This window comes from Plecotus auritus (assembly GCF_963455305.1).
Source record: "Plecotus auritus genome assembly, chromosome: 2".
In the NCBI taxonomy this organism is placed as follows: domain Eukaryota; kingdom Metazoa; phylum Chordata; class Mammalia; order Chiroptera; family Vespertilionidae; genus Plecotus; species Plecotus auritus.
In genome coordinates, this window is record NC_137771.1 from 23,524,106 (window position 1) to 23,548,618 (window position 24,513).

The window sequence follows — 24,513 nt, forward strand, 5'->3', positions numbered from 1 at the left end:
AGAGACTAGTAAGTATAATGATTCAATATCTAAGTCTTTATCTTCCTAATTGACTATGTCAAGCCCTAATGACAGTATAAGCAAACTGCTTAAAAGGGCAGCTATCAGAATTCTTATTCTTCTTAGTAGAAAAACACTATAACCATAAAGTATTATCATATTAATTAAGGCATCTCAATTTCAAGGCACATTTGTCCCTGGGCCTTTGGAAAATATAAATATCTCCAATGGGGCAGACATGACCTACCGCCAATCCTAAGAGACTCCTGTGAGATATGACCTGAGATGCACAAGTGTTTTGCAATATCATTGAATACTCACCTAAACATAGCCATATGTTTTCGGTTTTTACTTTATGTCCTATTAGGGCTGGGAGACAAAAATAATTAACAGACATATATATAACTTTTGGCCCATTGTAAAAATACTAACTGCAGTCTCATGGAAAAGAAAATTGCTATCCAGGACTAACAGAACTGCTATTTGTACTAAATTCCATGAGTTTTATGATGAGCATCTTGATTTTCTTTTTTAATTTCCCATCACCAAAAGTAAGCCAGCTCTGTCTGTCAAGATGCCCAGGCTATGTGGCAGCAGTGTCAAAGGCTGCCATTTGCTTCAAGGCACTGCCATCTGCGGCAGCACAACTTTTTGTCTCCGGAAAATAAACACATCTGCCTTTGCCAGTGTCCTCCCACTGTGCCGCCCATCTGGAGCAGGTGAGCTGGAAGGCAAGCTTGGGCATGGGTGAGAGAGGGGCGAGTAGGGGAGATAAGGCCTCAAGGGAGATGGCACTTGGAGGAAGAAGGCAGTGCTGTGTCATGTCACATCCTGCTAACCACATTTGCCAAACAGCATGTGCAATTACTCTTGTTAGTGACATTTTAATCACATGTAACAAAAGCTGGTTGTATTTAGGGGACAAGACCTAAAAAGTCAAGGTTTCACCTGGGCCATCTGTTCATAAGGTCACATGACCTTACTATATCAATATAAACAGTTGATGTCTTTGTGCCAGCCACCAAAGGCAAGAGGACGATAACTCTAATGGTCAGAATAGAAGGTTCAAAACAATAGGATTCTTCCAGGACAGGAGCACACTATACATGCCTATTAACTAGACCAAACACACTCCAATTCAGGCCAGGGTCCTGGGACAAATCATGGTCACTTCCAGAAATGAATTATACCTGAAATTTTTCCCTATATATTCTTTCCCTTTCACTGAAAAACAAAACAAAACCAATTCAAGTCTAATTATGGTCTTGACAGCAGATCTTTAAATGGTACTATTTGGAGGGGCAGAAGAAACCATAAAAAATTATCCAATCAAATTATTTCTTTCTCCCAAGGTGTTCCACTAGTCTGCAGGAGAGCTAGTGCTAACCTCCTGGAGCAGGGCTCTTTCAACTATACCACTGGTTTTTATCCTTTGATGGGAAGGGGATAGTGAAGCCACTTTTTCAAATAAAATCATGAACAGAATCCCAATACATAAAATAGATACAAGTTGAGTTGATCTATGTGAAGCAGAACTAAAGTTTTGCCACACTGGCCTTCCTTGGTGAGATTCCCGAGGCAGGTTCATTGAATAAAATTTGAAAACCACTATATGAGGCTGGGTATGTTTTTCCAACTTATTATTTCTATTGTTTATTTACTAATCATTATAAGTATAGACCTATAAAAAGACAAATTACTAAAGGCTCACCAAGCACTTCAGAAAAAGTGCTATGAAAATACTTTGGCCAATGAGTAGCAGTAGGAAAGCCCTGAAGATTACACACAATGGAGGTCAGCATTCTGCTCTAAGCCAGCAATATTCAACTGGTGTGTCCCAAGAGGCACACTGTGTGCTGAAAGAAGTTGTACAACATGCACTATTTAGTCAGAGGCACGGGACCTCTTTTCCCTTAGATTGTCAAATTAAAGAATGACAACAGTCAACACAACAATAACCATTCAATGTGAAAGAATCAAAAGTATATCTATTTTTTTGTCAGATCAGCAAAAAATATATTTTTTGGTGTGCCGCAGAATTTCAGTAATTAGTTTATGTGTGCCATGAGATGAAAAAGGTTGAAAATCGCTGCTCTAAGCCTTGCCACAAACATGACATTCCCCAAGGATATTAGATTTCACTGGTTCATATATCAGTCTCCACATATGTAAAATAGAGATCTTGGTAGATAATAACAGAAAATTTTAAGGCATTAAGATGGGCTATACCAAATATGCCACATAATTCATTCCAAGCAACAAATGGCTCCATTGCTTATCACTCTCCCTTTTATAGCCAAATAATCAAATCATAAGGAGAATTTAAACAAGCCTCGTGTGAACTATCCCTATAAGTCATCACAAAATTCTCAAAATAATCCTGTTAAAAACCCAAACAGCAGTTCTTAAATGATGGAGTCACTTATTAAATATCTACTATTTTTCCAAGGAGGTATCATTCACTCATTCCAAATATATTTTATTAAACCAATGGTTAATTCTCAGTTCTCCTAATTTGCCACATTTGATCACCCCTTCCTTCTTAACAGATGAAAAAAGTGAAACTCAGCAAACATAATTATTCAAGATCATACAAATAGTACGAATCAGAGAAGAGACTGGAATCTGGCATATTTGCCTTTAAAATCCATGCTCCAAAAAGCCTCATAAATATTCAAAATTGGGGAGTCAAACCCATAGCAAAAGCCTAATTAGCACTTTTCCTGCTCTTTAGGGTCTAACCAGGAGCAGACCAACTTAAATGTACACATGCATTTAAATAAAAACTAAACTGTGGGGAGGGGCAATGGTAAGATATGTACACATATAATACCTTAATAAAAAAAAAAAAGAAATAAATAAAAACTAAACTGAAGACTCTTGATATTTCCCCGAATCTGTCTTTTTTTCCTCTCTTCCTGCTGATCCCAGATCTATAATTCTTTCATGAAGTAACATCCATTCATTAAGAACACGTTAATAAAATTCTCTTCCAGTGTATGACTGCATAATAACACTTTCAGTGGTATATGGGAATGTAATTGGATGACATTTATTTACCAAATTTATTGAATACCTACAATGGGTACATATCTATACCTTATCTACATAATCCTATATGGAGAGCTTGGCATTTTAATAGAACTGAACATTTTATGTTTTCCCAAATGCACAAACATTAGTTCAATAACTAATATAGAAGAGAGTATAAAAGAGTATGGTATTTGAAGTTAGAATCCTACCTCTCAGCCTTTTGTGCCTTTGATATACCTGGACACATAAGAGAAATATTTAACCTCTCTACTAACTAGCCTTAGTATTCTTGTAAGTAAAATGAGAATTATACTCATTTTACAGTGTCATAATAAGCATTACATAAGATCACAAATATAATTATTTAGAATAGCACTGTCCAAGAGAATGATGATAAAAATGATCTCTGTCTTCAATGTCTAATATGGTAGCCATTAGCCACATATGGTTATTGCATACTTGAAAAGTGGCTAATGTAACTGAGGAACAAATACTTTTTTATAGAAACAAAAGTTTACCTCTCGCCCTAACCGGTTTGGCTCAGTGGATAGAGCATCGGCCTGCGGACTTCAAGGGTCCCAGGTTCGATTCAAGTCAGGGGCATGTACCTTGGTTGCGGGTACATCCCCAGTGGGGGGAATGCGGGAGGCAGCTGATTGATGTTTCTCTGTCACTGATGTTTCTAACTCTCCCTCTCCCTTCCTCTCTGTAAAAAATCAATAATATATTTTTTTAAAAAAAGTTTACCTCTCACTCAAAATTCAGGAGACCCTCACCTAGGAAGTGAATTTTAAATATTATTTAACTTTCATTATTTTAAATATAAATAACCACATATGACTATTTGTTACCACACGGGGCTGAGTAGATCTAAAACAAAGCCTAGCACATAATAGATTATCAATGTTGGTTTATTTCTATTTTCTCTATCAATATCAGTAATTTTTAAAAATATATATTTTTTTTGATTTCAGAGAGGAAGAGAGAGGGAGAGATGGAAACAGCAATGATGAAAGAGAATCATCGATCAGCTGCCTCCTGCAGGCCTCCCACTGGGGATTGAGCCTGTAACCCAGGCATATGCCCTTGACCGGAATCGAACCCTGGACCCTTCAGTCCGCAGGCTGACGCTCTATTCACAGAGCCAAACTAGCCAGGGCATCAATAATTTTTTTTATAACCCTCTCTTTACTAGCAGATCAGTTCAACTAAAATAGCACAACAAAGAACCTCCCATAGGAAACTAACTTATAGCTATTAAATTGCTTCTTCAGCCAAACAACAGCAGCAGCATAAAAGCAAGTGATTTATTAATTAGATGTATATGCTATACACTATGCTAACAGCTTTGCATGATTATCCCACTTAATATTTATAATAATTCTATGAAGTAGTGCTACTATTTTTTAAGTAGGAAAATTAAGCTTAGCACCGGTCCAAAGACACACAGTCAGCAAGTCAGTGAGCAAAGATTTAAACTCAGGCAGTCTAATTCCAGAGACTACACTTAACTACCATGCTAACCTGCTTTCCTCTTAAAGAACCAGTTTACATAAGATTATGTACTCTATGGTAAATAAATGTCCTCCCAACCAAATACCACCACCAAACACACACATGACTAACTGGAAATCTAACAATTTCAGCTATAGAGACAAAGTTATGCATGCTAAAATAAATCTCATGTCCTAACTGGTGTGACTGTGTAAATGTACCAAATCTAATTACTTTGCACTTATCAGGAAGACTGAAAAACTATCATCGCCTTTCTCCCCAGAACAAAATTACTAAACCATAAATTCATATTTTAGAACAAATAACCTATTTTGATAAGTGTGGGGGAGCAGGGATTGGACCTAGAAACGCAAGGCAGAGGTAGTCAATATTTACTAGAGCCCTACCCTATGTCATTGTCTATACAGAATATTTGTTTGTTGAGACATCAAACATTTCTGCTAGGAGATTAACTGGATTCACTACATTTGCATGAAGCACATCACCACTCTTATCTTAATTCTAAAAGAAGCTTAATTCACTTGATGTGCAGCATTTATGAAAAAGTATTTATTGTGCCCAAAGCTGGAATTCTTATTCCAGTTCTGCCTGACAAGTCAGAGGAATATTTTACACAGAAAGCCACAGCATACCCTATTGAATTTTATAGGAACCTCGGGGTAGCAAAAAAAGTCATATCTGACCCATTTTCCTTTCTCATGAACGAGTGACTAAGAAAAGCCCACTAATCTTTCACCCAGATAAAACAAAAGTATATAAAATTATCTCCTCCTCCCAATCCATCATATCTCTGGCTTCTCTTTAAACTCGCACAAATTCCTCGATCAAAGCTAGCACTGAGAAAAAGTTCTATTATTGTGAAGTTCTCAATCCAGTATTATTAGGCACTAGAAAATAAACTGCTTTACAGATCTGTAATAAGTTAACTTAAAAAAAAATAACATGTACTTGTTTAGTTTTCTGTCATAACTCAGCTTAAGCAAGTGCAGATAAAGCTAAAACTGTTAATAAAAAATATGAACAGCACCAATTTTTTAGAAACACTTCTGAAAAACTAAGGAGCTGATTGAGGCAGAACTGTCAAGTAATTATGGCACCATTAGTGTAGCTTTGCCAGCACTCTGTGACCTGGAGCTAGTCCCTTTGCCACTTTGTACCTTTCATTCCGTATCAGTGATAAGAGAATTAGCCACTATATATCTCAGTGGAATATTGAACAGATTAAATTATTAAGCAAAATGCTTTGGGCAAAAGTCATATGAATGTTAAATATTATGATACAAGCATTCATTCTCCTAGCACTCCTGTGGGGTTAGGAAGTTATCTCGATTTCATAGCTGAGTAAATAGGCACAGGGGGTAAGGTCACATGGTAAGGCTCCATTCACTTAGTCCCTGTGGGAAGGAAATAATGCACACCTTTAGCAATCATATGAACTTTCCTGGCACATCCTGCACAAACTTTAATACATTCAATCCCTAACTTAATATTGCATCTTTTAACATGCTATCGATGGAACAAAGATAACTATGAGATACCAACAAGGCCAGAATAAGCAAGGAGGAACAATTCTGTGTGCTTTGTCAAGAATAGTCATAGAAAGACAGAGACAACCTCAAGATAAAATTTCCATTATTATTTTTAAGATTTCATCTCTACTAACATGTGGGGATCTTCAACCACAGGAATTAAGCAACATGGTTTGCTATAAAAATACTTTGAAAATTTTAAGCCCAGACCATCTGGCTCAGGGATTGGACATTATCCCATACACCAAGAGGTTGCTGCTTTGATTCCTGGTCAGGGCACAAGCCCAGGTTGTGCCTGGGTTTTGGGCTCGATCCCCAGTAGGGGGCATGTAGGAGGCAGCCAAATGATGTTTCTCTCTCTCTAAAAGCAATAAAACCATATTTTTAAAAAAGAAAAGAATTTTAAAAAGCTATCACAGGACTTCATGTCGGTGTGCACCATCCAAATTCTCTGGGCTATATTTGCTCTCTAGGCTTTAATTAGCAACAACATAGAAAGAGAAAACAGAGGAGAAACCAAGATGGCGGCATAGGTAAACACCTAAACTGCTGCCTCACACAACAATTTCAAAACTACAACTAAAAGACAAAACGGACACCATCCAGAACCACAGGAAAGCTGGCTGAGTGGAAATACTACAACTAGAAGGAAAGAAGAAAGCACACTGAAACTCAGAGGAGCTGCAAAAGGCTGAGGTACAGAGATGTGCGCGCAGAGAGGATGTGCAGCTGAATGCACGGGCAGCTGAGTGCGTGGCTGGCTTTCTAAAGCAGGAGGAAGACGGAAGCTCCCGACTGTGCTAAACTCCAGTTCCGGGCGAGACGTTGGGAAACCAGATTCATTGGGGGGGGGAATCTGGACTGTCAGGAAAAGAGAAAGCACACTGAGATTCAGGAGCTGTGGAAGGCAGAGGTCCGGAGATGTGCGCGTGTGCGCAGAGAGGACTGACTGCTGAATGCATGGGCGGCTGAGTGCGCGCTGGCTTTCTAAAGCGGGAGGGAGACAAAAGATCCCAACTGCACTGAACTCCAATTCCGAGCAAGTTTCTGGGAACCCAGACTCATTCGGGGAGAAACTGGACTGTCTGGCAGCAGGCAAAACTCAAGGGCGGCTTTCTCTCAGAGGTGCTTGCAGCGATTACCATGGGACACTGAGACACAGGGGCCTCATAGGGCCGGGCTGACGGGAAGCCAAGGCTGTCGGCTCTGCCCTGAAACTCCACCCCATCCAAGCTGAACACAGAGCCTTTTGCAATTTTGCAAGTCTTGTCCCATAAGGGTGTCTCCAGCACAGAAGTTCTCCCAGCGTAGACACAGCTGATCCTCACAGCCAACTGGCCTGGAGGTCAATTCCTCCCAGTGATACCAACAACAATCAAGACTTAACTACAACAAGGCTGTGCACACACTCCACAAAGGGGTGCACCAAGAGTGTCCACCTCAGGTAACTGGGGAGGCTGAGCCACTGGGCCCTATAGGACACCTACCACACAAAGCTACTCTACCAACTCAGGGAAGCAGAGAAAATGTGGAGACAAAGAAACAGATCACAAATGAAAGAAATGGAGGAAAGCAAACAACTGGATATAGAGTTCAAAGCCACGGTTATAAGGTTTTTCAAGAATTTTCTAGAAAAGGCCGATAAATTTAGCGAGACCCTCGAGGATATGAAAAAGGACCGACTAGAAATTAAACATACACTGACTGAAATAAAAAATATTATACAGAGACCCAACAGCAGACTAGAGGACCGCAAGAATCAAGTCAAAGATTTGAAATACAAATAAGCAAAAAACACTCAACAGGAAAAGCAAAAAGAAAAAAGAATCCAAAAATTTGACGATAGTGAAAGGAGCCTCTGGGACAACCTCAAGCATACCGACATCCAAATTATGGGGGTGCCAGAAGAAGAGAGAGCAAGATACTGAAAACCTATTTTCAGAAATAATGACAAAAAACTTCCCCCACCTGGTGAAAGAAATAGACTTACAAGTCCAGGAAGCACACAGAACCCCAAACAAAAGGAATCCAAAGAGGACCACACCAAGACACATCATAATTAAAATGCCAAGAGCAAAAGACAAAGAGAGAATATTAAAAGCAGCAAGAGAAAAACAGTTAATTACCTACAAGGGAGCACCCATACAATTGTCAGCTGATTTCTCAACAGAAACTATGCAGGCCAGAAGGGAGTAGCAAGAAATATTCAAAGTGATGAAAAGCAAGAACCTACAACCAAGATTACTCTACCCAGCAAAGCTATCATTCAGAATTGAAGGGCAGATAAAGAGCTTCACAGATAAGAAAAAGCTAAGGAATTCATCACCACCAAACCAGTATCATATGAAATGCTGAAAGGTATTCTTTAAGAAGAGGAAGAAGAAAAAGGTAAAGATAAAAATTATGAACAACAAATACATAACTATCAACAAGTGAATCTAAAAATCAAGTGAATAAAAAATCTGATGAACAGAATAAACGGGTGAATAGAATAGAATCAGGGGCATAGAAAGGGAGTGGACTGACAATTCTCGGGGGGAAAGAAGTGTGGGGGGTGCGGGAAGAGACTGGACAAAAAGTGTACACCTATGGATGAGGACAGTGGTGGGGAGGTAAGGGCTGAGGGTGGGGTGAGAACTGGGTGGAGGGGAGCTATGGGGGGAAAAAAGAGAAACAATTGTAATAATCTGAACAATAAAGATTAAATTAAAAAAAAAAAAAAATCCAAAAGGACTAAATAATGAATGAGTAGCAATGGGAAGGGCTCAGGAAAGCCAAAAAATGGCAAAAGTACTACTCATATATAATGGGATATAAAAGAAGCACAGAAGATTTTCTGCTCTTATCCAGGCTGCCTGCTATATTGCTTACCCGACTCCGAAGACAGTCAGCCAGGTTTCGGCGTGTGAAATTAGCTGCTGCTGTGGGAGACAATTCATAACCTGGTCCAAGAGATAAATAGTCATACTTAAAGTAAGGCAGAAGGAATAACAGTATCCCAAATCATTCCACTACTCCTATTCTTACAGTCTACCACCCTTTGTACACTCGAGAATATATAAAGTACACAGAATAAGGAGTACAATCTTACTTCTTGTCCCTTTCCCCATCTAACAGTTGTGAAATAGCTAATTCATAATTCTTGACTACAAAACAGAACCAAGGTGACATTTAACTATTCTAGCTTGCTTAAGCTATTTATTTATCAACAGACTGTGGTTTCCTCTGTAGAAGGAAAAAAAGTACAAATACATAGGTGTTGAAAAAAAACAAGAAAGAGGTCTTGAGATGCCAAATTTTTTGTTGTTGTTAAAAAAATATCCTCAGTGGATATTTTTAGAGAGAGTGGAAGGGAGAGAGACAGAGAGAAACATCGATGTGAGAGAGACACATCAATTGGTTGTCTCCTACACGCTCTCTAACCAAGGCAGGGGATCGACCCTGCAACTGAAATATGTGCCCTTGACTAAAATCAAACCCAGGACCCTTCAGTCTGGGGGCCAACACTGTACCCACTGAGCCAAATCAGCTAGGCAGCTCAGTGGATAGAGCATCTGCCCTCGGACTAAAGGGTCCTGGGTTCGATTCCAGCATGTGATTAGATTATTCCCCACAACATTTTAAACAGTGTCATATCAGGAAGATTTAGATTAAAATTCTAACAAATATTTACTGAACAGTTATGTTTCAGGGTCTATGCTAGGAGCTTTCACATATATTAATAAATTTCATCCTCACAAATCTATTAGTTCATATTAAATCATAATGGAAGCAACTCTGGACAAGCAGGAATACTTTCCAATTCTCCACCTAATCCCCTAAACACAATTAAGGATTTGACAGTTACCTTAAAGGCAGAAAAGTCTGATGTCTGACCACAGCATATAGATTATTCTCTTTCCCTTATTTTAGCTCAGTTCTTAAACTTTAATATGCATAAGAATTACTATGTAAAGTGACATACACAAAACTATACTTGACAGGTAATTTAAGCGTTTAAAGAATTTAAATTTTAACCACACATGATTTTTGTATTACTCAGACTTCAGACCCTAAAACTTATATAACAAACAACTCTCTCAACTCTTGTTTATTGTTCCTCTCTCTCCCAGGATAGACAGTTAAGTACTGTTTTAACTACTGTAGTTCAGAAACATTATTGGCATCCTTCACCTGCCATGTAGGCATAAAGTAGAACCACTAAAAAGTAATTCTTACAAGATTCTACTTGCTTAAACCTAAGTACATGTTTTAGGTTCCTGACTGGTGGGGACTGACCCTTATTCATCATTGAACTCTCTGTGGTACGAGGCAGAATGTTTAACATAGATGAAGCCCTCAAAAATATTTATGAATTGACTACATGATGTTAAATTTGCTGCCTAAAAAACTACACGAATGGGTATCTAGTCATACAATTATATTGAAATTAAGTCCCTCCACAACTCCACATTATACCAGTGCTGTGTATAAAGTGTTATTCAACTGTGAAGTAAGTAAATGGAAGTAAGATTCTTTCTGCTAAAGTGTCACTATAAATGTTCCTGGATCAAAGGACTAGTGGCTAGTACTATTTGATAGGGGTACTTTCCTAGTGGATAAAAGTTCATTAGCCCCAGAGAGAACTCATGAAACATCTCACAAAAAACGTAATTATCTTCCTAGACAAAAACATGCTGAAGAGGCAAGGCAGGACTCTTTATGACATAGTAAAACTCCTAAAATTACATAGAGCTTTAAGTTTACAAAGCATTTTCATAGATATTATTCATTAATATTACAATTCCATTTTAGAGATAAGGAAAATAATTATAATGGTTCCCTTTTCTGAATTTTTATAGAAAATCTTTATAATCTGAAGAAGAGTCTAAAAGTAAGGTTTCAAAAATAGAAAGACTCAAGTAAACCGATGACCACATTGGTCTGCTCATGTGTAGAACTGCCAGTAGAGAATATTCAGTTCAAAGTTAAAAACAAACCAAACAAAGCTACTTTCTAAGTGTTACCCACCATTTCTCATCTTATAAAGTTGCACATTTTTCTGAATGTATTCTGCAAACTGTACAGTGTCTCCAGCCTCTCCAACACATAGGAGTAAGATTTTTTCACTCATCTTAAACATCTTGTCATGATCTGCTCAAAGAAAAACACAGTATTAGAAATTAACTTATCAGAAATTTACTATTATAGAACAATATATAAACATTTATCAATTACTACATTGAATAATTTGACTACTCACTGGTTTTAGAAGACTTTCATGGGCAACCGTATTAATCACTTTCCCTCTCCATGTTACAACCACCAGTATATTTTATTAATTGTCAATTTCAGATAGTGACTATATATGAAAGCTGACAATTAAAAATATAGTTAAAAACATTTAAAGGCATTTGAAATGCAAAGAACAGAATCAAAGAAACTGAAGGAATCACAAGCCAAGGGCCACTATTTTTAGGCTCATGATTACAAAGCCTTAAAATGTCTCTACAAATACAAATGTTAGTTATTATATTTACACACATACAAAAGCATATATAAAAGAACTGATACTACAATTAAAATTAAGGAACCACCTCAAGAAAAAAAATAAATCACCTTAAAAAGTAAACCACCTCCATTTCCAAAGCAAAGAGAAAATTAAAATGATTTGCCAAAGCAAAAATTCTAACAAATACTGCAACACTAAGCTATTTTAAAACACCTCAAAAATTCCAATACTTTAATCTTATCTAAGTGAACCAGACTCATTCAGATTAGATAAATATTCAGATAGCAGTTAGTACCTAAGGAAGAAAACTCCATATTCATTTAAGCTTCAGAAAAAGCTTAAATCTCCCTATCTTAACTCTCACTTTCACTTTTCATTTTTCAAATAGTGCTGAATAATCTTCCCTGGGAGACATGTTTCCTGTTTGAAAGCTTCTAAAATGTCAAAATCCCTTAACAGGATTTAAAGAACAAAATGCTACAGTCAAATACAGTACTTAACTGCAAGTGTTTGAGTTGTGGATACCGGTAATATGGCTTAAACCTTGCAAACACACACACATACACACACACACTCTCACACCCAGTGCTTCTAGACAATATCAAATTGCTTTGAAACTCCTAAACAAACACATTTTTCTTTTGTTACAAACTACAGATTTAAAGACTGTTAATTTGCAAACTTTTTAAAAAAGAAAAAAAGTTTACCCATAGCTGTATTATCTATGCAAAGAAAAAGGGGACCAGAAAAGTATTAGGTGCCACTAGCATCTAAGTTCTTCCTGGTAGCAAAAGTATGGTTAATTTTTATTTCCTTATTTGCTTATCAGTATTTCCTAAACTGTCTATATTTAATATGTACCATTTTTGTAAGAAAACATCTATAATAATAAAATCATAATATGCAAATTGACCAAACGACCGAACAGCAGAACAACTGTCCTGACAATCTTCCGGACAACCACGCTATGACACCACTGGCGCCAGGCCAGCCAAGGTGGGTGTGATGCGATTGGTCCGGGGCCCCACCATCACCCCGCAGAGGGAGGCGCAGGCCACCCTCTGCGGGGCGATTGATGGGAGGGCTCCGTGATTGATCACCCCGCAAAGGGAGGCCCAGGCCACCAGCCAGCGACACTCTGGCAGGTGTGCGGGGCAAGCCAGCAATCACCTCGCAGAGGGAGGCCCAGGCCAGCCAAGCGATCGCACCCCATGCCTGTCACCCGTAGAGGGAGGCAACTGGTGGCCAGGGCGGGGGGAGGGCGCGCGGGGGCGGGGGAAGGGGCAGCACTGCACAGATGGCAAGCAGTGGCAATGGCAGGGGTGGGGCCAGCTGCTGGCAGCTGGAAGAAGAAAAGCCCCGATAGGCCCTGATCACCAGCCAGGCTTAGGGACCCTACCCAAGGGTTTCTGGATTGCGAGAGGACATAGACCGGGCTGAGAGACACACACCCCCATGCACAAATTTTGTGCACCGGGCCTCTAGTTACTTAATAAGTTTGCACTATTTTCATAGTGAGAAAAAAAGCTGTTATTTTTTTTGGGGGGGGGACACTTGTTTTCAAAGCATTTATGAAGAAACTAGAGGCCCAATGCACGAAATTTGTGCAAGGGACTCGGCCCTCACAGCCCCGGCTTCGTCTGGAAGGTTGTTCAGCTGTCTGATCTAACTAGCATATTACACTTTTATTATTATAGACTAGAGGCCCGGTGCATGAAATTCATGCACTGGGGGCGGGGGGGCGCGAGTGTCCCTCAGCCCAGCCTGCACCCTCTCCAATCTGGGACCCCTCGGGGGATGTCCGACTCACAATCTGGGACTGCTGGCTCCTAACCGCTCGCCTGCCTGCCTGATTGCCTCTAACCGTTTTTGCCTGCCAGCCTGATCACCCCCTAACCACTCCCCTGCCAGCCTGATCGTCCCCAACTGCACTCCCCTGCTGGCCCGATCGCCCCCAACTGCCCTCCCCTGCTGGCCTGGTCATCCCGCGGGGCCATGGGAACTGTGGCTGCAGGCACACGGAGCAGCCGGCCCTACCCCCGCTGTGCACACCACCATCTTGTGATGGTGTTATGGTGTGAGGGTTAATTTGCATATTACCTCTTTATTATATAGTATGCCAAAATTCTAGGCTAAAATGCTAAAGCTGTTCAACTCTGAAATGAACTTAATACAAGGCCAAAAATGTTTTTAAACACCTACTGCCTGTCCAGTGAGTAGTGAAGGGAGATATAAAAAGTGATAGATGCTAACAGCTCCCCGAGTTGTGCAGAAAACAGCCTATGTAGCTCTAGGGAATTTCTGGTTCTTAAAGAACTTACAAGATCCACATACATGAAACAAATGGACAACAAAATGAACATCAATGTACAATTCTGTGGAAAGCCAACTGGACTAGAACTCAATTGAACTTAATTATAATCTGGGCTCGGCACTCTGAAATTGGGCAAATGGTTTCCAAGCATGTAAAATGGTAACACTATTGCTTTCTGCTACCTAACTCAGTGGTTTCCAACCTTTCAGACCTCACAGACCACCTGTTGATGACCGCTGACCTAACTCATAGGTGGGAAAACTGTACATGTACAATATTATTAAATTCAGTGTCACAATGTAGTTCCATTATACATGCTATAGTAATTCAGAAAAAAAGAAAAGAGCATTCTGTGTGGGTTGGAGTACTCTGATCAATTCTATATAGCCAGGAGAGAGACATGAAATGTGGCATATAACCAAATTAAAGAATTAGGCCACATTAATAAGCAAGTACTCTCCTGGGAAAACTGGAAGTATCATTCTCATTTTATACTTGGAAGAAAAATAATTCCAAAATATTATTCATTTTCAGCATTCTTGCCTACCCTACACAAATTTCTTCATGAACCCTGGCTGGTTTAGCTCAGTGGTTAGAGTGTCAGCCCAAGAACTGAAGGGTCTCGGTTTCTATTCCCAGTCAAGGGCCTGTACCTTGGTTGCAGGTTCCCTGGCCCCGGCAGGGATGCATGCAGGAGGCAACCAATCAATGTGAGACACATCGATGTTTCTCTCTCTCCGCGCCCCCCCACCTTCCACTCTCTTTATAAATCAATGGAAAAAAATATCTCCAGGTAAGGATTAAAAAGGAAAGAATTTCTTCCTGAAATGAAAATAGGGAAAAGTCCACATGCCAATCCAAAACATTGATTTTAGAGTGAAAGGGAGAAAGAGAGAGAGAATTATCAATGTGAGAGAAACATCGATCAGATGGAACCTATAGCCCGGCTATGTGCCCAGACTATGAGACCCTTCTGTGTATGGGACAATGCTCCAACCAACTGAGCCACACTGGCCAGGGCTATCACACAAAAAATGTTTTATCAGAAAAGACCATATGGAAAATTAGACAGTGAGTTGACTGCAATTATTTCTAAATATTTTTAAAGAATTAACTCAAATTCACTTTTCTTCCACACTGCAGTGATCTTTCTTTTCTTTGAATACACATAGGACTTATTCCCAAAATCATCAATTTAAAAACTAACCTAATGGGTGGTAGGCATACAGTGCAATATACAGATCTTGTAACATAGAAACCCACATCTAAAACCTATATGTTCATGTTGACAAATGTCATCCCGATAAATTTAATAAATAAAATTTTAAAAGGAAAAAAAAAACAAAACCTAACCTAATACTTACTAGTGATATCTTTTATCATACAAAATCATCTTGTATTTATTTCCTTGTTTTCTTCTTTTTTAATATGTTTTCATCGATTTTAGCGAGAGAGGGAAAAGGGGCAGGGGAAAGAGAGAGATAGAAACATCAATGATGAGAATCATTGATCGGCTGCCTCCTGCACATCCCCTACTGGGGATCGAGCCTACAACCTAGGCATGTGCCCAGACTGGGAATCAACAGAACCCTGTGACCTCTGGGTGCATGGGAAAATGCTTAAACCGAGCCACTATGGCCAGGGCTATTTCCTTACTTTCTTAATGTCTTAGGCCACTCTATGGATTATTTCTAATACGTTGCATCCCTTATAACACCTAGAAGTACTGTGTATATACTAGTAAATTAGGTTAAAGCACATTCTACTTTTCAATGTAATTTAATATACATTGTAATAAAACGGAAACCTGTAGCCCTGGCTGGTTTGGCTCAGTGGATAGAGCACCGGCCTGTGGACTGAAGGTTCCTGGGTTTGATTCCAGTCAAGGGCACATGCCCAGGTTGTGGGCTCAATCCCCAGTACGGGGCATGCAGGAGGCAGCCAATCAATGATTCTCTCTCATCATTGATGTTTCTATCTCTCCCTCTCTGAAACCAATAAAAATATATTAAAAAACAACAAAACCAGAAACCTGTAAAGGTACTAACTTAGTTATTGCTCTGTTTAGACACTATTTCATGCTAACATCACTTGCATGCCAAAGGTCTTAGTAGTCAAAATAATGGACAGACTTACTCTCAAAACAAATTTACTCCCTTGGGATGGATGGTTTACAAATAGAACTTCTATAAACGATTTATGCAATTTTACACAGTAATTTGACATAAGGAACAATCCATAAAATAGATGTTTAACAAACCACTTTCAGATCTCTCTCTTCTTCAGAAAGACCAAAAATCAAGCAGAGTCCCTCATGGTTCTTTCCATCACCCCAAGTGATGACAATCTGACAATCAAATGCAGTGATGGACACTTTTTACCCGTTGTTCACATACTTCAGGAAACCGCAGATTTAGTAATTTTTCTTTCTTTAAACCCAAGATGAACTATTATCTGCCCTCAAAGCTTTCCCTAATCTCTAGAACCAGAAAGATCTCTTCTTACTCTGGATTACCTAAAAACAATCTCTTCTATCTCTGCTCTGCCTCAGAAGTTTGACTGCACTTTTCTTATGCAGCATACATTTCTAGCTTGTGCTATGATTATTTATACACATATCTGAGTCCCTTGTTAAACTGTAATATAATAGTGTTTATCTTAAAAGGTTACATGAAATTAATGGAAATCACTTAAAACAGCACCTGATACATAAGTGCTTAGTGTTATTACTACCAAGTATTTGTTACTGTGCTAAGCATTTGCACAAAACTTTTTCACGCAATCCTCCCAACAAGCTTGTGACTTAACAGATTTTTATGAGTTTGTTTCTGCCAAACTGACCACAATGCCAGGAAGCAAGATCTCAAATGCTCCCTGATTTAACAGATGGGGCACTGCGAAATAACTTATGCAGTCATAAAGTAAATAAGTGACAGGGCTCTAGTCTCCGCGCTCCACCAACCACTTAAATATAAGAAAAACGCGACAGCTTGTGTCCTGGAAAACTGGAAAAGGAGGATCTGAGCTGAGACACAGGAGGATACAGGCAGCGGAAGAGAAATGCCAAGTTTCTAGTCCACAGTCTCACGCTGCCCATGATCCCACCTCATGCTGCCAACAAACTAACCTCATTAGTAGCGACATCAGTAATTTCTGGGTCTAGGGAGCCTGGTGCTCGGCAGGTGCTAAAAACTTAAAAACGGAATTCCCTTAGGCAACTCTCGCCTAGAGCGCTTTTAGCGAAGGCCAGAGCAGAGCACTGACCAAGCAGGCCTGAGAGGAGTAAATGTTAAGGCCCTAAGCTTGTCTGCCAGTCTCCTAATTCTAAAAAGCAAGCAAGTGGTGATCAGGACAGGCGGGGTTCCAGCTCCCGGACCTCCCTGGTATTCACCCAACACCCCGCGAACTTCCTCCCGGATGCCCCTACACTCAGGCCCCGCCGGGCCTCCCCTGCCTCCTCTCACCGTCCTTCATCTGGACAATATTGCTAGCGGCCACCCGGTCGGAGGCGACAAGGACGTAGTCTGGGCCCTGTATGCCGATGAGGTACTCCATGGTGGCGGGAGGCCGGGGGCTGGAGGCTCAACAGGACACGGGACTAGCCGGCTTCTCTGCCTCACCGGTGAGACAGCACCACGGACCGCAGTTTCACTCTACGCAGCCGCGCGACTGCCCCGGCTACCGGCGCTCTCGAATGACGTACAACTACCGCGAGAGTTTGGAAGTGGGCGTGGCGTCGGGCTATTCAACCTTGTGCTCGCGTCCCGACCTTTGCCTTGGAAGGCTTTGCGATTCCGGCTCTACAGGCATAATTATAAATTGAGTTTAAAATTCGCTTGAAGATTAAGTCACACACTAGATGTAAAGTGCCGAGCACATGTGAATGCCAAAAAGGCGTGTGTTCCTAGATGGCTGTTGCTTGGTAAAATATCTCCCAAAACCCCTTCCCTACAAATCAGATTGGAGAAAAATAAACTTGACAGCCGTATTTACGACTTTCACAAAAGTAAAATATGGTTGAGTTAAATATATAAGAATAAAGACTAAAATAATAAAAACAATGGAGGAAGAAAGAATAATTTGATAATCTTTGAAAGTGACATTTGTTTATAAGCATAGCAGGGGACCCAGGAACAGGAAAAGATTGGCAATATGGCTACATAAAGTCTCTCTGGTAAAAGTCATCATAATGTTAAAACATAAATATGAACTCAGAATGTGTTTCAACATATGAAATAGTTAATATCTATAACTTAGAAGGCATTCTTACAAATCAATGGGGGAAAGATAGCACAATTTTTAAGTGGCAATTCACAAAAGAAGCAACACAAATAACCAAGAAATATGAAAAGATCTGCAACCTCATTGGTAATTAGTAACATGAGACATAAAAAACACTGAGAAATTGTAAATTGATGGTAAGAATATAAATTGTCATGACCTTTTTTTAAAAAAACTTTTTATTGTGTCATGATCTTATAGAGGTCAAATGGATATTTTTAAAAAGGTAAATGTACATAACTTTTATATGGGTCTTACACAAATATATGCACAAATACCCAAATATCTGTATGCAGAGACATTCATTGCAGCAGAGCAACAGCAAAGAGGGGTGAGCACCAACTGAAATGTCCATAAGTGAAACAATTGTTACATACATTTTGTACACTCATGCAATGGAATATTATGGAGCCATTAAAAAGAATAAAATCAGCCGAAACCGGTTTGGCTCAGTGGATAGAGCGTCAGCCTGCGGACTGAAGGGTCCCGGGTTTGATTCCGGTCAAGGGCATGTACCTGGGTTGCGGGCACATCCCCAGTGGGGGGTGTGCAGGAGGCAGCTGATCGATGTTTCTCTCTCATCGATGTTTCTGACTCTATCCCTCTCCCTTCCTCTCTGTAAAAAATCAATAAAATATATTTTTAAAAAAAAGAATAAAATCAATCTAAATTCTATGTGGCCCAGATATATTAAGTGAAAATGAAAATGCATTCCTATGTGTAGCATGATGCCATTTTTGAAAAAAACCCAGCCCTAGCCGGTTTGGCTCAGTGGATAGAGCGTCAGCCTGCAGACCAAAGGGTCCTGGGTGTGATTCTGGTAAAGGGCATGTATCTTGGTTGCAGGTTCCTCCCCTGCCTGGGCCCTGGTCAGCATGTACAGGAGGCAACCAATGTGTTTCACTCACATCGATATTTCTCTCTGTCTTTCACTCTCTCTAAAAATCATTGGAAAAATAACCTCGGGTGAGGATTAACAAAACAAAACAAAAATCCCCACACATCTATATGAATATGAATGTAAAATATATATTTACAGATGTTCCAACCTCAAATTATATGCAGTTCTTAACTCTAGTAAGAGTGATTAGAAGAGCTGAAACTGGTTTGGCTCAGTGGATAGAGCATTGGCCTGCAGACTGAACGGTCCCAGGTTCAATTCTGGTCAAGGGCATGTATCTTGGTTGTGGGCACATCCCCAGTAGGGGGTGTGCAGGAGGCAGCTGATCCATGTTTCTTAACTCTCTATCCCTCTCCCTTCTTCTCTGTAAAAAATCAATAAAATACATTTTTTTTTAAAAAAGAATGATTAGAAGAGAGGGCTTTCACTTTTTATTTTATATACATCTGTATTGTTTGTCTGTTTTACAATGTTCAGTATTACTCATTTTTTAAAATAAGAAAACACACAGCCATTCCTTTATATCTTGCAGCCACTCTGAAAAAAGCTGAAATATTCCATGATTAGTTTCTGACATCCACAATTCAGTCTTCATACTGGCCATACTAGCTTCCTGAGAAATGGAAACACAATTTCAATTATATATCAAATGCAACTATGCAGTTCATTTGCTTCTGTAGAAATTTGTAGCCCTTACTCTATTCTGAATGTTTCTTCCAGCTCTCTGCCCATGAAGGAACAGAGACCCTGAGGAGTTTGGGGCAGCCCATCTATCATAGCATGGATGCCAGGGGCAAGGAGGTCATTAAGTCAACCATCCCACTATGAACACAGATGCATCCATCATCTTAGAAATCCTTTTCTTAAACACCACTGGGAAAGAAGTCTCTCAAGTTTTTTTTTTCTCTCTCTCCCTCTCCTTCCTCCCTCCTTCTTCCTCTGTCATTCTGTGTTTGTGTGTTTTTTTAATTGCAAAATGTACATAGTTATACTACACCCACACCCACACACACACACACACACACACACACACACACACACACACACACAAATATTACAGAAGTGAAGAGTTAAATATCTCACCTTCCACCAAAGGTAACTAACTATCCACCAGATGTTTGTATCCTTCCAGACCTTTCCCCCTTCCTACATACCAATGTTCATTCAGTCATCCACTAAGACTGCAGAATTCTGAATTGGAAGATCCACAATCTTTTAAAAAAGGATTCGAGGATCCTGAACGATAATCAAACTGTGACTTCCTGGTTCATAAGTCAACCCTAAACCACTGAGCCACACCAGCCGGGCTTGAGGATCTTTTAAGCTGGTTGTTCTCCAGGACTCTTGAAATTCCCTCTAGCTAAGTTACACCAGTTATTTTCTTAACTTCTTGTTAATATAGAAGAAAATGGGTTTTCAACACTCAACTTGTGCTATCTCACTAGGAATCAGGGAGAATTCCTCTTCCACTTAAAGTCTTGGAATAACTGACCCTTAGAAAGTGTGTGGAGGTTCCAGAAATAGCATGCACAGTCAATTTTTTTTTCTATAAAAGGCCTGATAATAAATACTTTTGGCTTTTCAGTCCATACCGTGTCTGTCACAGCTACTCAATGATGCCATTGTGTGCAAAAGCAAACATAGCCAATACATAAACAAGTGACCATTTCTATATTCTAATAAAACAAAAGCAGGTATCGGGGGAGGGAAGAAATGGGTTTGGCCCATGAGCTATAATTTGCTGACCCCTAATGTAGTAGGAGGCCTGCAAATTAACCCCTAACTCTGGTTCCAGCTCTACCTATTCCAATCTTGGTGTAAAAATCATTAAGCCTCAATTTCTTTATTTATAAAAGGGAAATTCAGAAGAGAGATTTGCTTTGTATTTCTCTTGGTTGGTTTTGTGAGCAAAAGGACCATATCCTAATGCTTCATGACCTTGGAGAGTTTTAAAGCATCTTAAAGAAGAATGACTGTAGCCCTAGCTGGTTTAGTTCAGTGGATAGCGTACTGGCCTGTGGACTGGAGGGTCCTGGGTTCGATTTCAGTCGAGGGCACATGCTGGGGTTGCGAGCTTGATCCCCAGTGGGGGGAGTGCAGGAGGCAGCTGATCAATGATCCTCTCTCATCATTGATATTTCAATCTCTCTTTCCCTCTCCCTTCCTCTTTCTGAAATCAATAAAAATATGTGTTGTTTTTTTTAAAAAAAGAAGAATGACTGTAGTGTTTCTAGAGAACATGGCCATAATATGTGAGGCTACCAGCTTTGTCAAGAATCCCAAACTCAAGCTTGACATAGAAGCATCAGCGCAGCTCACACTCACAAGACTTTGTGAGTTTAAACAACAGGATTGGGACACAGATCTGAGGCTCATCCCTAAATATTCAGGGATGTTAATGTATTGGATACGGTTGATGCCTTGCTCATATCCCTGTTACCTACCTGTGGTACTTGCTATCCCTCAGCTGCTATAAATGTTGGTCAATAACTCACAATTGTTTATTTCACCAAAGAATAAACCACATGGGAGGCATCTCCTCAACCACATGGGAGGCATCCTTGCCTGGGAGGCTATGTACCTACACCCACCCCCAGCCAATGACTGGTTGACACAGGATAAAAGTTATATTTCCTTAACTTAAAATGGGATAGTTTGTCCTCTAGAGTTTTCCCAGGGGTCAATCTAAAGCAATCTCCAGCCAAGACCACATTCTTTCTTAGCTCCCCCCAACCCCCGAACATCAATAATGAGAGAGAATCATTGCTTTGGAGAGAACCCTCTTGCTTCTGTTATTCCCTTTCTCCTAAGAACACTCTTCAAGTAAATGACTTGAGTAAACATTCTCATTTTGGTTCTGCCTCTAGGAAATTCAACCTCAAATAATTGGTAGCAAAAATGATCCTAGGGATGTATGGAATGCAGTAAAAGCAGTTCTAAGAGGGAAGTTCATAGCTATATAGGCCTACCTCAAGAAACAAGAAAAATCCCAAATAAACAATCTAACTCTAAACCTAAAGGAACTAGAAGAAGAAGAAGAAACAAAACCCAAAGTAAACAGAGGAGGGAAATAACTAAGATCCGAGTGAAAATAAACAAAATTTGAAGTTAAAATACAATAGAAAATATCAATAAAACTAAGAGCTGGTTCTTTGAAAAGATAAACAAAGTTGACAAACCTTTAGCCAAACTCATCAAGAAAAAGAGAGCCAACATAAATAAAAGTACAAGCGAAAGAGAAGTTACACAGAAATACAAATAGTCATTAAAGAATACTATGAACAATTATATGCCAACAAATTTAAGAAGAAATGGATATATTTCTAGATGCATATTGCAGTCCAAAGCTGAACCAGGAAGAAACAGATGATCTAAACAGACTGATTACTAGCAATGAAATTGAAACAATAATAACTTAAAAAAAAAAACTTCCAACCATACAGGATCAGACAATTTCACAGTTGAATTCTACCAAACATTTAAAGAAGAATCAATACCTATTTGTCTTAAACTAATTCAAAATATTGAAGAGTAAGGGACACTTCCAAACTCATCCTAAGAAGCCATCATTACCTTAATACCCAAATCAGACAAAGACATTACAAAAAATAAAATTATAGGGCAATATCATTGATAATAAACATAGATGCAAAAATTCTTAACAAAATACTAGCAAACTGGATTTAACAATACATTAAAAGAACTATACACATGACCAAGTTGGATTTATTCCAGGGATTCAAGGATGGGCCAACATTCATAAATCAACATCACATTAAAAAAATAAAGGGTAGTTAGGGAGAGGTGGGGGAAATAAGAGATCAACTGAAGGACTTATATGCATGCATATAGGAATAACCAACAATGCAAAACATTGGGGGGTGAGGGCATGTATGGGAGTGGGGTTGGGGGGGCAATGGTAAGATATGTAACACATATAATACCTTAATAAAAAAAAAATAATTCCGTAAAATAAATAAATAAATAAATAAAGAGAATGACAAGAGAAGCTAAAAAAAATAAAGGTAAAAATCATATGATCATATCAGTAGATGGAGAAAAAATTTGACAAAATTCAACATCCTTTTATGATAAAAACTCTCAATAAAGTGGGTATATAAAGAACATTCCTCAATATAATAAAGGTTATATATGACAACCCCACACCTAATATACTCAATGGTAAAGAGCTGAAAGCATTTCCTCTAAGATCAGGAACAAGTCAAGGATGCCACTATCACCATTTCTATTCAACATGGTATTGAAAGCCCTAGCCACAGGAATCAGCCAAAAAAATAAAAATAAAAGCTTGTATTTGGAAACAAAACAAGCCTGAGTTAGAACCCTGGTTCTACCCCTTATCACTTGAGAGACCATAACCAAGATGCTCAACTTTTTTAAAAAATATATTTTATTGATTTTTTACAGAGAGGAAGAGAGAGGAATAGAGAGTTAGAAACATTGATGAGAGAGAAATATCCATCAGCTGCCTCCTGCACACCTCCTATTGGGGATGTGACCGCAACCAAGGTACATGCCCTTGACTGGAATCAAACCTGCGACCTTTCATTTCACAGGCCAACACTCTATCCATTGAGCCAAACCAGTCAGGGTGTCTTTTTTTGATACTCAGTTTCATTACCCCCAGGGACCAGGATGGTCATATCTGCTGATAGCCAAACACCTAACTCTGCTTGTAGGTCCCACGGGAGCTGACTCAGCACCAGTAGAATTGAAGTGGTTCATGATCAGAGATCTGTTGCTGCTTTGTACAGTCTTAAACTGACTGCACCAAGTGCATCACTGGCAAACAATTGCTATTTACCATCTAGAATTGTTTCAACCTCTTGCCCAGAGGCAGGCGAATGGACCTAATGACTTCTGGAGAATTTTATTTTTTTAAAATAAATCTTTATTCAGATTATTACAATTATTTCTCCTTTTTCCCCCCATAGCTCCCCTCCACCTAGTTCTCACCCCACCTTCTGCCCTTACCTCCCCCACACTGTCCTCATCCATAGGTGTATGATTTTTGTCCAGTCACTTCATGAACCCCCGTACCCCTTTCCCCCTGAGAATTATCAGTCCACTCCCTTTCTATGCCCCTGATTCTATTATATTCACCAGATTATTCTGTTCCTCAGGTTTTTAATTCACTTGATTTTTAGGTTCACTTGTTGATAGATATGTATTTGTTGTTCATAATTTTTCTCTTTACTTTTTTCTTCTTCCTCTTCTTTAAGAATACCTTTCAGCATTTCATATAATACTGGTTTGGTGGTGATGAACTCCTTTAGCTTTTTCTTATCTGTGAAGCTCTTTATCTTCCCTTCAATTCTGAATGATAGCTTTGCTGGGTAGAGTAATCTTGGTTGTAGGTTCTTGCTATTCATCACATTGAAAATTTCTTGCCACTCCCTTCTGGCCTGCATAGTTTCTGTTGAGAAAT

The 24,513-nt window shown here is 39.4% G+C and overlaps 1 protein-coding gene across 1 annotated transcript in view; it reads right to left on the minus strand.

Annotated features, from left to right (window-relative positions):
- The window catches only part of PSMB2 (proteasome 20S subunit beta 2), a 41,560-nt gene extending 23,977 nt beyond the window's left edge, over nt 1–17,583 (minus strand). Inside the window, exons 1-3 of the mRNA XM_080654747.1 lie at nt 17,347–17,583; nt 11,088–11,210; nt 8,949–9,019 (exon numbers count right to left, since the gene is read on the minus strand). Of these exons, the coding sequence (XP_080510873.1) occupies nt 8,949–9,019; nt 11,088–11,210; nt 17,347–17,437 (285 nt within the window). The 5' untranslated portion in view covers nt 17,438–17,583. The remainder of the gene's footprint in view (nt 1–8,948; nt 9,020–11,087; nt 11,211–17,346) is intronic.
- Between the last annotated feature and the right edge of the window lie 6,930 nt (nt 17,584–24,513).